Source organism: Varanus komodoensis, unplaced genomic scaffold, assembly GCF_004798865.1.
Source record: "Varanus komodoensis strain SLA01 unplaced genomic scaffold, ASM479886v1 scaffold3, whole genome shotgun sequence".
Lineage (NCBI taxonomy): Eukaryota > Metazoa > Chordata > Lepidosauria > Squamata > Varanidae > Varanus > Varanus komodoensis.
In genome coordinates this window covers 33717984-33731141 of record NW_025335761.1, presented here as the reverse complement: position 1 = coordinate 33731141, position 13158 = coordinate 33717984, and the positions used below count along the sequence as shown (strand labels likewise).

At 40.8% G+C, this 13158-nt stretch overlaps 1 protein-coding gene across 1 annotated transcript in view; it reads right to left on the bottom strand.

The window, feature by feature from the left end:
• Positions 1-12811: 12811 nt before the first annotated feature.
• TTC6 (tetratricopeptide repeat domain 6) overlaps positions 12812-13158 on the bottom strand; it is a 44817-nt gene continuing 44470 nt past the window's right edge. Inside the window, exon 13 of the mRNA XM_044435776.1 lies at positions 12812-12948. Within this exon, the coding sequence (XP_044291711.1) occupies positions 12812-12948 (137 nt within the window). The remainder of the gene's footprint in view (positions 12949-13158) is intronic.

Here is a 13158-nt window from a genome sequence, read left to right as displayed (position 1 = left end):
GTCTTGATGCATGCTTATCTAATATGGAAATAACCAATATTCATAACACAAAATTGTCTCTGTAATATTCCCATATTAAGCTAGTCTAAGACTAATCAGAAAGTAGTGTGAAAGTACCAGTACAGGCAAGAAATTCAGTTGTCTGCTGTGCATTGTCTAATATCCTCTTCTTCATATTTCACTTGACCACAGATATTGAACTGCAATACATAAATCTCACACCAGTTGTGAATGTCACACATGCATTTAAAATCACAGCTTTCTTTGAGAAAATACCTGGATGTCTTTGGGGGGAGTAGAGCTTTTCTTCAACTGTCATTTCCATAAATTTACATAGAAAAAGGAGAGTATTAAGATGAGCATGACCTATTCAGCATTGGGGTGAGTCACATATATTGGTCATATTTGCATATTGCAACAGGAAAACAGATAATGTAGAGTTATTATGGAAAATGTCATTTCTAAATATTCTTCTGCTTATCCTTCAAAAATTGGAATTAGTGGAGAGAAGCAAATATAAACAGAGATTACACTTCATGAACTTTCTGTAATTCGTCCCTCCTCTCCCATACTCTTCTGTCTGTACACAGTCAGCTGCAATTCACCTGACAGCAACAGCCCCAGAACTCAGGGGCTTTACTTCTGAGTAGATAGGAGTTAGGCTGAGCTCGGTACTGTGAGCTGGTTGTTTTGTGAACAACTCCCAGTGCATCCAACAAAGGGCTGGCATCAATACAGATTACTCACTCCTTCTCTCCCTCCCTTTGGTCCTGCTTCAGGCATCCCAAGAAAAACCATTGCAGGATCAGTATGTCTTCCCTTCCATTCTACAATCACAAGCTGTTTTCGGGAAACAGGAGTTTTGACAGCTATTAATCTTTCAGATCTCTGGGTTCCTCTTTTAAGCAAAGTTTTAACAGTGAGCTTTTTCCCAAGAGGGGAAAAATGGGATGAGATGCACTTTTGCACTTTCCTGAGCAGCTGGAGTGCTGCTTGGGCACTTATGGGCTGGCTGGCACTGGTGGGTGTCTGGGAAATTTTGGAAAGAGCTGCAAGGGGGTTTTGCTGCTCTTGCCAAGTGGCTTTCTAGCCAATTCTCAGTACTCACAATGGGGTCAGTTGCTCAGGTTTGGATAACAGAATTGTCATCAGGGTACAACAATAAGCCAAGGTTGCCAGGGGGGCTTGTGGTCCACCCTGCAGGAATTATTCCAGGTTTGCATGACATGACAGTCTTGCATGGTCAACAATGCATGATGATTATCATGCCATGCCAATCCAGTGCATGCATGTTAGCCTGTCAGCCAAAAGAAAATGTTCCCTTGCATTCATCCTTCCTTAGTTATCCTTCCTTGGATGTGATCCGTAATAAATGTTGGCCTGACATCAGATGCAATCTGTTTAGAATGCATGGCATAGCCAGAACTTAATACAACTCGATACTGCAATGCACCTTTTAGCTAGTTGGTGCTATTAAGCTTTCAGTAATTAAAAATAGCTTACTGAAAGCTGATAGAAGCTTATAGTTAGCATTGAGTTTCATAATAAATATTGGACAGCATTCAATCGGACATCAGCATTAACATAAATTAGGTTGTACTAGCAGAAGGGATGTCTAGCACAGCTCCGAAAACATTTGTTGGCATGCCAGGATTCCCTGGAAAACTCGTAATGCCAGTTAATGATACCGGCATCGTGCTAGCCTCTTGCAATGGTGCAATGTAATTTATCTTGGTGCCAGTGTCTAACTGGACACTGCCCCATAAAAATAACATTTCAAAGTGAGTGAAAGGACTGTGCTTGTCTGATTTGTACTTCCCATTAAGAAAAATGAAATGTCATACAAATTAGAGAATAAGCAGTAAAAATATGGCTATTCGGGGAACATTGTGTGAGCAATGGGCCCCCTCTCCCTGCCTGCTATGATGTAGGCCCATTTTCAGCTCCCCACAGCTTCTTTATTCTTTCAAGAAAAAATTACTGGAAGTCACAGTCTTTATGTGGACAGTCTTGAGCAGCCTCTTCAAGTGCCCCAGTAGCGTCTTGGAGGGGCTCCCCAACATTCTATTTATTTATTTATTTATATCCCACCTGTTTTCCTTCTAGGGAACAAAGGTGGCTTACACAATTATCCTTCCCTCAGTCTTATCCTCAAAACAGCTGGGAATGTGTGACTGGCCCAAAGTCCCCGGTTACCTCCACGGCTGAGTTGGGAGTAGAGCCCAGACTGGCTGAGTCCCAGGCCTGCGCTCTTAACCACTACACCACACTGGCTCTCAAGCATTCACTGCCCCTGAGGGGATGTGAACTCACAGATTCCAGCTCCACAGCCAGGTCCCTTTCCCACAGGGCCACTTTTTAAAAGAATACTTGTACGTACCAATTTATTTTATATTTAATTTTCTGTGCCAATTTTGCACACATTCTTACATGCTCAGGGTTTTCCTACTGGGACATCTAGCTTTGGCTGGAGCAATGGGGTAGAGTGGGGTGCGGGCAGCAACCAACCAGCAGCAAGTACATTGGACATTGAAAAGCAAGCCAGTGGAAATCCATTGCACCTGCTTTGCTTCCCCGTGACAGCCATTAATTGAAAGCAAAGGGGCAAGCGATCTTTGGGTGAGGAGGGGGTTCGGGCCACTTACACCCCTTTTTCAGCAAGTTGCATCCTTTTCTGTTCCACTGTCCCCCGCAGTGCCGATGGGAGAGGCAAAGTTTCCCCTTTGTCCAAGATCCTTTGGGTTTTGGGAAGGCTTGGAATGGTCCCTTTCCTCAACTTTATTAAAGGAATACTGAGTTTGACAGGGAGCAGTCAAATCTCCAGATCCTTTAATAATTGGAGGCTTGGAGTGAAAATGGTTGTACTTGGGACATTTCTGAGCATATCTCAGCCAAAGTCCCTGTGGACCCCCCATAAAAAGCATGAAAGAACAGAAGGGGGTTGGGTTTGCAGCCTCTTGCTGTGAATGCCTAAGCTTGGTGCTGATTAAGGCAATCCTGTCATCTGTGGAAAGTTGACCTGGGGGACACAGGATGCATCAAAACTCCCTCCAAACATTTGACACTGAAGGCAAAAAAAAAAAAAAAATCACACACACACACACATTTCCCCCTCCTCGGTAAAAGTACAATAATAAATTAACATCTGTTGCCTGTGAAACTGGAAGAAAAGGCAAGATAAAACAGCTGGGAAAAACTTATGTCAAAATTATGAAGAGCTTTCCTAACCAAAGCTTTTATTGTGAGCTCCCCAGTTGCTTATGAGTGTTTTAGACATCCTTTCATGTCTCCCTTGTGATTTCCAGTCATTTGGCCTCTTTTTTTTTTTTTTTTTTTTTTGTCGTTTAGTCTTTTTAGAGGTGGGGTTGCTTGCTTAAGCGAAATGCAGCAAACAGAAGCCCCCACCTTGTAGAAGTGCAGTGGTGCTTCATTCCACCGTATGCCACTATGTCACAACACCACCTAGCAAGGCCTCCAAGTAATAGCACAGAAACTAAAGGCAATGGAAGTTGATCTCCATAAACTTGCTCACACCTCTTTTTACAAGCAAGCACATTAATAGGTATTATAAGATGGTGTCATTTAGGTCAATAAAGCAGGTACTGCTAATTATGAAGGAACTTTTGTGCTGAGAATACAAGAATACTGTTGATATCTGATACATCCCACCAGGCTCAACTGTCCAATGTGAAGTTTCTGTAGTGGAATGTACCAAAAAGATAGGAAAGGAAAAGATGGGTTTGCAGAGAGCCGATCTTAATCCTGCAAAGAATTTGGAAACCAAAGTAGAATCATAAAAGAGTAGAGTTGTACAGGGCCATGAAGGCCACCGGGTCAAAACTCCCTGCTGTTGTGGGACACCTATTTACACCATCCCACTCAGATGGCTGTCCAGTTTCATTTTGAATGTCTCTAGTGTGGGAGAGCCCACCACCTGTCTAGGCAGCTGTTCTACTGTCATATTGCTCTGACTGTGAGGAAGCTTTTCCTGATGTCCAGCCTGAATCTGGGTTGTCACAACTTGAATTGATTATTCTGCATCCTACACTCTGGCTTCAGCAAGAAGAGATCTTGACCTTCCTCTTTGTGACAGCCTTTGAGGTACATTTATTTATTTCTTTTATTTAAAACTTTTACATGCCATCCTTTGCAGCAGCCTCAGGACAGCTTACAAGAATAAAATTTCCAATATGAATAACAATATAAGATTATAAAAAGTATAAAAACATTCCACAATAAAACAATTAACCACAATATATTCTCTCTTAGTTAAAGAAAGAAAAAATAAGAAATAAAGAATAAAGATGTGACTGTATACAAATTAATGATATTATTAAAATGATATTAGTTATTAAAATGATGGTCAAATAAAAAGGTCTTTACCTGGCGCCGGAAAGAGTAGAGGGTCGGCACCAAGTGGACCTCTCTGGGGAGCATGTTCCATAGTCTGGGTGCCACCGCAGAGAAGGCCCTCCTCCGCATGGATACTTTCCATACCTCCCTCAAAGAGGGTTCCCGGAGCAAGGCCTCCCCTGCCGATCTTAAGGGGCATGAGGAAGAGACGTTCCTTCAAGTATGCAGGACCTAAGCCATTTAGGGCTCTATTGGTAAGTACCAGCACCTTGAATTGGGCCTGGACTTCAATTAGGAGCCAGTGAAGCTGGTAGAGGACTGGTGTTATGTGAGAAGGGAGATATATGTGTGTGTGTGTGTGTGTGTGTGTGTGTGTGTGTGTGTGTGTGTGTGTTTAGCCAAGAATGCGCTGAGGGTTTATTGAGGTTTTATGGCACTGGGGTTTTATTGTATTGGGGTTTTATTGTATGGTTTATTTATTGATGTTTTGTGAGCCGCCCCGAGGCTTTATTGCGATGGGGTGGCATAGAAATGTTTTAAATAAATAAATAACTATAATGTCCCCTTCCCCTCAGGCTTCTCTTAAGGCTGAACATACCCACTAGTGGGTTAAAAAACTTTGTCTGCAAAAGCTAAGGCAGCAGAATTCTATGACCAATAGATCCTGTCTGAACAGTTCCAGGAATTTTTGGAGACCCAAATATGAAGTTAGAAAAATGCTGAGCTCAGAGGACCTTCCCCATTCTCCTTAGAGGTGGCCTGGAAAGAACTGTGTCGAGGGACCTTGCAGATGGGGTACGGGGAATGAGGAGGAGGGCAAGGAGGGGAGGATACAGGCACTGCCATGATGCTAAGTATTCTAGCAGTGCCTCAACCACCTTCCCTTCTACTCCACGGCAGATGAAATCAGCCATCTCACATGGTTTGCAGGATGGGAAGAGAATGAAGATGACCCTTACCCTCCTCCTCCTCCTCCTTTCATGCATAGGATGATGAGTGCAGAGGGTTCTGGGCATCCAGGCTGGACTGCACCCTAAATGCCATTCAGTACATGCAATGTGACAGTATAGGAATTTGATCTTAATCCTCAATCCCTCCCTTCCCGGGAGTCCACAACTCTGGGCAAGTGACCAGGCTGACTCCGAAGGCAGCAGAGGGGCTTTGTCAACCAAGAGGTCCCTCCACCAAAGCCTTGCCCACACCCAACGAGCCAATTCAGGGCACTAGCACTGTATCGTGACTAGTCCAGATTTAGAAGACATTTTATTTTTATTTAATTCAAATTTTACTTACTTTTTCTTCCTTGAGTTCCATTCCAGTTTTAAGTTTCACTTGTATTTTTCCCTTCCCAAAAACTGTTTTTGATGGGTAGCTGACCATCACAGCTGAACCTTAATAACAAAGATGGTAGTCATTTGCTAATGCACTATAAAAATCTGGATTTGACTGCATAACCTATTTCTGCTTGACAACAGCAGGATGTCAATAAGAAGTCTAATGGATTGCCAAGGAATAATTCGGATGTCAACAGTATTGGCAGTGATTTACTATCAGCATGCTTGGTTACTCTAACCAAGTGATCAATTTTTTGCCATTATCTATAAATTAGAGGAACTGGGCTGTATCCCATGGCATAATTCTATCAGTGGAAGGGAAACAGTGGATGAAAAGGATTTCCCCTCTTTGCTGCAGCTCCCACATGTGAACATGTACACGCACGCTTGCACACATATCCCCCGCAGAGGAAGGCGGGACGCGCTCCAATGGAGCAAAGCTCAGGGAACCGAGGTTCCATTTAGATGCCAGGAAGCATTTCCTGACAGTCAGGACCCCGAAGGTATGGAATGGGTTTCCATGAGAGGTTGTGGAGGCCCCATCGGTGAGGGTGTTCAAAGATAGGCTGGACATGCACATGGTGGGCATGTCGTGAGCGGAGCCGGCTGGAGCCGGGGGTCAGACTAGATGGCCTGGTAGGACCCTTCTAACTCGCTCTGTTTCTGTGTTTCTATGTTTCATGTCTTTGCTCCAGAGGGTTGAGGGACATCCACTGGGACAATGTTTGATCCAAGCCAATGAAAGCAAATGAAGAAACTTCCTTTTGTTTGCCCTGTATAACATTCTCTAGGATTAAATCAGGGAAGCTATAATACATTTTTCCTAACAACAAAGGTAACATTAGTTTACCACTACAAATCATCAGAAGTTATATTCATAGATATGTTACCATGTTAAGTACCAGTAGTCTAAGTCATAGCAAATTAGTGTGTTTTAAGCATGTGTGGAGTAGACATCCATGCATGGAAAAGGGGAATTCCAGTTTTGCAATTATAAACCTAATCCTAGTGCAGTTAAATGACCCTAAGAATGCTATACATGTTTCTGTATTTCCCACTAGCAGTTTGCCTAAGCAAAACCTATTTAGATCAGATTGTCATCACTTCAGCGGCAATGGTTGGAATCAGGCTGCAATGTATGTATCAACTGTGCACGAATGATGAACTTCCCAGTCCATTTGTGGTCTGTGTCAGTTTGGCATATGTTCACGCATCAGTCCATTCTGTCTTGTTTCTACACGCATGTGAGATCATGCATCCTCTCCATGAAAATGTGCATATAACTACATATTTAAATACATATGTTTGAACTTTTTCTTACACAATGCACATTCATAAATGTATTTTGGCTCCAGGTATGCAATTAAAAAGACATTTTAATCTAAAGTACAACTTTTAACATATTTTGGAACTTTTTGGAGCCAAGAACTGCATTGCAAAATTCAGAAAAGGGCAAAATCTGGCAGACTTACAATCCAATTCACACATTAATCCAGGAGGTATGTTTGTCAGGTCATTCTTACAAGATCAGATTGATGAAGCATCCCGGTTGTACACTGCTCCTTAGGATGTGTAGGAACTGAGAAGGACGACTCCAAACCTGTCTTTTACTTGTAACTATGAATATAGCCACATTTGTTATTTGAGTTTAAATATTCAACTGACCAAGAGTCCACATAATGCCTCTGTGTACCCCTTCAGAACATCTTGTGTGTTTTGGCCTCCAAGATACCCTTATTTCCTAATTGATATGCTAAGCACAACACTGCCTGAGCTTTCCAAAATTCTAATTAACTGCTTGCTATGTCTCCTGCTAATTGAATAAATACTTTGTTTCTTAACAAGATTAAGGGAGGCAGCAAATTTACATTTTTGAACATACTTAACTATCCTATATAAATCTAGAACAATTTAACTCTTCCAGTTTCTCTTGAAAAAATACACCTTCTGACACATTGGATACTTCTTTGTCCAAACCCAGTCAGGCTGGGATTCCTACAGGATTGCTGTATTTGAGAGCAGGGACTTCCATTCAATTGTGCCTATTTTCATCGTGATGGAATCAGCCCAACCTTAGTGAGCTGGATTATGTCAAATTCCTGAATCTTGGACATAGTACTTCATCAAATATTAATGACCTAATAGAATAACTAGTTTGAGCATTTCACTCATTCCGTCCAGAGATGCCAGACTTCCAGGGTTTAAGGGACAGCATACAATGAAACACGAAACACTGGTGCAAAGGGGCTCTCAGTCATCTATGCCAGGCAGTTTCTATAAGGATCTAACTTTGCACCTGTTCAGATGACCCCCAAGAAGTTGTAGAACTGATTCTGGGTCAGGGAGGGGAAGTACTTGTCTACCATCAAGGAGCCTGGGAGGTTTACAACAGTGTTGTAAACCTCCCAGACAGCTTCAGCTTCAGGACGATATAGAATTGAAATAAATCTTCTTTGTCATAGTCTTCTTCTTCTCCTTCTCCATCATCATCATCATCATCATCATCATCACAATCATCTTCATTTCTATACCACCCGATAGCAAAGAGTTTTGCACACCCATTTCCCAAAGACTTACCCCCCAAATGCAATAAACTACATTTTTTCTAATATATAAAATTTGAAAAAGACATCTAAAATATTTTCAGTACAAACTAAACCTGCTCAAAACTGATGTCCCATTGTGAGGTTAAACACCTCTACATACCATTAAGGGGAAATCCTATGCCCCACAGCCTTAATGCATACAACCCTCCAAACTCAGGCTTACATGCATCATATGCTTGTAATAAGGTACAGCAATGATTTTGGAACCAGACAGTAGCTCTAGAAAGCTGTTTTTTCTGGGGAAGAAAGGAAGGAATTGGCCTAAGTCCACAGTCCCAGCCTCCTCCCATCCCCACTCCACAGCACTCCTCATTAATCCCAAGCTTGGTTGCAACCTCAGGGGGGGAAGCAGATGGTGCGGTTCTTTGTGGCCCAGCTGCAAGGTGGGCAGAGGCTCAGACTTCGGAGTCACAGCTCTGACATTGAAAAATGTTGAGAGGCCGTAAGATTGCACCCTAATTTATGTATTTATTCAGTTATTAGATTTCTAACCTGCCCCACTAGCCACACAGCTCCCTGGGTGGGTTGCAAGTAACACTTCCTTGCAACTCCACAGCCCCAGTCCAATTCAGGAATCCACACAGCTCTTCTCAGTATGAAGAAAAAATGCTGAAAGTTTCCCAGATCAATTCTAGTTTGATTGGTAGTCTTCTATATACCAGCCCATTTCCATAACGGAAAATAGTAAAGGGACAGACTGAAAGCAACATCTGGGGAAATACCAGCTGCGTATCAAGGCATGTCCTTTCATTTTGCTTTTCTGTTAATGTTATTCTGCACATGAGGCCGTTCTTTTTGCAAGGAAGTTAGAGAAATGCATTGGAGTAACAAAAAGAACAAAGCTGCTATAACATATCTGGAGATTTTGATTCATGGTTGTTTATTTATTCAATTTCTATCCCACCTGCTTTTTTAAAAAGAACTTAAAGCTTTTTATATCATTCTCCTCCTCCTGTACTCAATCTTATCCTCACAACAGCCACTCTGTTAGTAGACTGGGGCTGAGAGTCTGTGACTGACCCGAGGTCACCCTCTTGACTCCATGATTGAGCAGGGACGAGAATTCAGGTCACCTGAGTCTCAGAGCCGTGCTCTTAACTGCTACACCACACTGGCTCTCTTCTTTTCCCTCCTTTTGGCAGTTGTGTATGTGGGGGAATAAGTTCAATGCAGGCTAATATGAATTCAAATTTAGTCTGTTACTGATTATGTAGGTGCTATGGTGCTTTCAGAACTTTTGTAAGCCGCCCCGAGGCTCTTAGCGAATGGGGCGGCATAGAAATGTTTTAAATAAATAATAAATATATTTGCTTTTATAAAACAATGTATTTTACCTTGAATACTTAAAAAGAAACATTTGTTTCTTTTTATTATATTATATATATAGTACATATAATTCTAAAGTGGAAATAATGGCAGCAACAGCCCATGGTACAAAATATATAGCTATTACCATAGTTTTCAGTGCATGCTATATTTTGTGAGACTATATAAATGAAGGTTCCATACTGCCATCTACTGGTAGTCACTGGAATTGTGCTATCAGGCACATATAATAGCTCTTTTTGCAGATAGAAAGAAATCAGGAATATTTGACTCAAGCTAAGTTTGCTAACATGGTTTCTATGCTTGGAATCCAAGAGTTATGTTTTTCCAAAAGGCTGTGATCCCTGCTTTCTTTTTTTCAATGATGTTATCCACTTAAGTCTTCTAATTTGCCCCACTTTTGGTGTTTGCAGCCAAGAATAAGGAATCAGGACCTGTATATTTTTTTAAACAGCTGTGCAGCCAGATGGCATTGTTAGCTTACAAATTAAATGGAAGCCTCTACAATTGCTTAGGTGTGCAAAAGTCCTACTTCCTGGAAAAGATGTTTACAACTAACATGCAGGATGTTTTTTAATCCCATTAAACCAGGACACTCCATGTATTAAATTGAAACCTCAAGAATTTTCAGACACTCCAGTTAACCACTTGGGTATATAACTATTGTGGGATCACACTGATGTCATATATCTCAGGACTCTAAAACCTTTGTATCCACAGTGGTAAAGCATAATCAAAGAGGGCTTGTGTTTCTTTGCTGGGCCAGTATGAGGAGTAGTTGGTGGTAACTGCACTTCCACCCACGTTGTGCCACAGCATTTTCTTCTTATTGGTTCGTGGTGATTTGAAAAATTGGTTGAGTGTCACATGAGTGAAGGTAACTGAGGTGGAGTTGGCAGTGATATCAGGGCAACAAATCATCTGGACACAAAGTCCTCTGTTTCCTTTGAAACAACTGAGCATGCTCAGTTCCTACTGAGCTATTTTAGGAGGATTCAACTTTTCTGGGTTTTTCTTTTGATTAGATACTTTATTTCTGCAAACATTGGGGGTTCTTCAAGTATACTAATACCTCTTACGTGTATGTGTTGTATTGTTTTAACTATATCAGCAATGAGAGTCATTTTTGAACATGTGAAATAGAAGGAATGATTTCCAACTTGATACAAAACAAACATATCTGTATTTTTGTATGCATTCTTGCTCTTATACAAGGACTGATGCTTTGACATAACTTGTATGTCAGTACATAACTTACAGAAACCTTTCCATGTCACCCCAAATCAATCAGTTTAGGTTAATCTTATGTAACACTTCGCAAAAGGAAAAGGAAAGGAAAGAGAATAAAAGTAGATATATATATTTTATTCTACTTTTATTCTATAAAAGTAGAATAAAAGTAGATATAGGGAATGCATAAAAGACAATGCCTCTGAGAGACCTGGGGCTTGTGGTTATTGTAAAGGCCAATAATCTCAACATGGAGTTATTCATATGCTACAAAACAGGAGAATAACTTTTATACCTACAGTTTTAATATATAAGCTATTTGCAGCTAAAGCTACCATCTTCAAAACTGCTGGCTTCCCTTGAATAGACTTAACCAGAAACTGGAGGAAGGCAGGTTCTTAGGGATTCTTAGTTTATCCTTGCATACTTTCTGAACATTTATTTTTTCATGGGATGAAATGCTGAGCCAACTCCTCTTATTTATTTATTCATTCTAACCAGAGATTTCTCTTACCCTTAGGCCAGCTTGCTATACTGTCATAGCATACAATAAAAACACAATTACATTGAAATCCTCTTCATATCTACCCAGAAGTAAGGTACATAGATGTAAGATAAAATGCAACAATAACACCACAGTACGAATACAACATAAGTAGACCCACTTGCCCCATATTAAACATCTTTGCACAATTGCTGGAATGGATGAGACTTTGTGCTGAAAGTTCTTGAATATCCAGAAACCTGTGGGTTATACTTTTACACTGTGAGATGTAACATATCAATTTATCATATAGTATATAACATGATCCTCCTAGTGAGGATCATGATCCTCCTATAGTATAGAGGTAAAGGTAAAGGTTTCCCCTTGACGTAATGTCCTGTCATGCCTGACTCTAGGGGGCAGTGCTCATCTCCATTTCCTAGCCGAGGGAGCCAGTGTTTGTCCACAGACAGTTTCCATGGTCATGTGGCCAGCATGACTAAACGCCGAAGTGCACAGAACGCTGTTACCTGCCCACCAAAGCGGTACCTTTTTATCTACTTGCATTTGCATGCTTTCGAACTGCAAGGTTGGCAGGAGCTGGGACAGAGCAACAAGAACTCACCCAGTTGTGCAGATTCGAACTGGCGACCTTTCAATCAACCAGCCCAGCAGCACAGCGGTTTAAACCACTGTGCCACCTGCAGTACCTTCCTATGGTATAGTTATATACTATATGATATCAATTTATCATATAGTATATAACACAATCCTTCTAGTGATTTGGTTGACAACTCCCATTATCGTTCTCTAGCATTGCCTTGCCTATGCTGAGGGATCACAGGAGTTGTACATCAAAAGATCTGGAGGGACACAATTTGCCCACCCTGCCTACATGCTGAACTAAGTGTTTTCGTCTACTGGCACTAGCAGTCCCAAACTCTTCTGATCTCTCAAATTCCATTCGGTTTTTGAGGTTTGAATTCTTATATTTATTCCCCTGATGAACAAGCATCTACAATAGGCAGTGTCTACTGTATTACAGCAGTTAAGCATCACTCTGTGCACCACAAGGACATGCAATTCAGCTGAAAGTAATAAAAGAAAATCTAGTATTCAAGAATGAACCAACACAGGTATAGTTTATTGTTCCTGTAGTTCTAGTACAAGTAGAAACCATGTAGATATTTTCTATAATATACTCAAGTGATTAAGGTAGATTGTAAGTAATTAAAACATATATCCTGCTTGGTTTTTATGGGGCTGCATAAAAATAGTTCAAAACAATGCTTGTGTTCATTTGGTTTAATATTCCTTAGTCAGTTATGTTATAATTCACATACGATCAAAAATGGTGACAACAAATACAGGACACTGGTGTAAACTACCTGCAGCAGCAAAATACAAAGACTTTTCATAACAAACTAGAAAAGCCCCTATAACCTAAGTCATCGTATTATTATGCACTGAAATACTTTTTATCCAGTGCTAATAAGTTCTTGGAGACTGATGGCTTTCTTGTAATCAGCAATAGCTTCTTTAATTAAGCCCAGTTTGCCACGAATATCAGCTCTTAGCTTATACATCAGGGCATCATAAGGTTGAATTGACAGGGCTGTAAGAAATAGTATTTTTATTAGGCATCTTTTCAGAGTAAATAATAACTATATACTAAAAACTTACCCAAAGGTTTGGGAAGAATTTGGAGGTAATTACTCAAACATTATTTGTATTATATCAAGTTTGGCCTGACTCATAGCTTCAGGACATTAAATAGCACAGTAAGATCATAACCCCAGTTACTAGAAACTGAAATAAGAGGTCT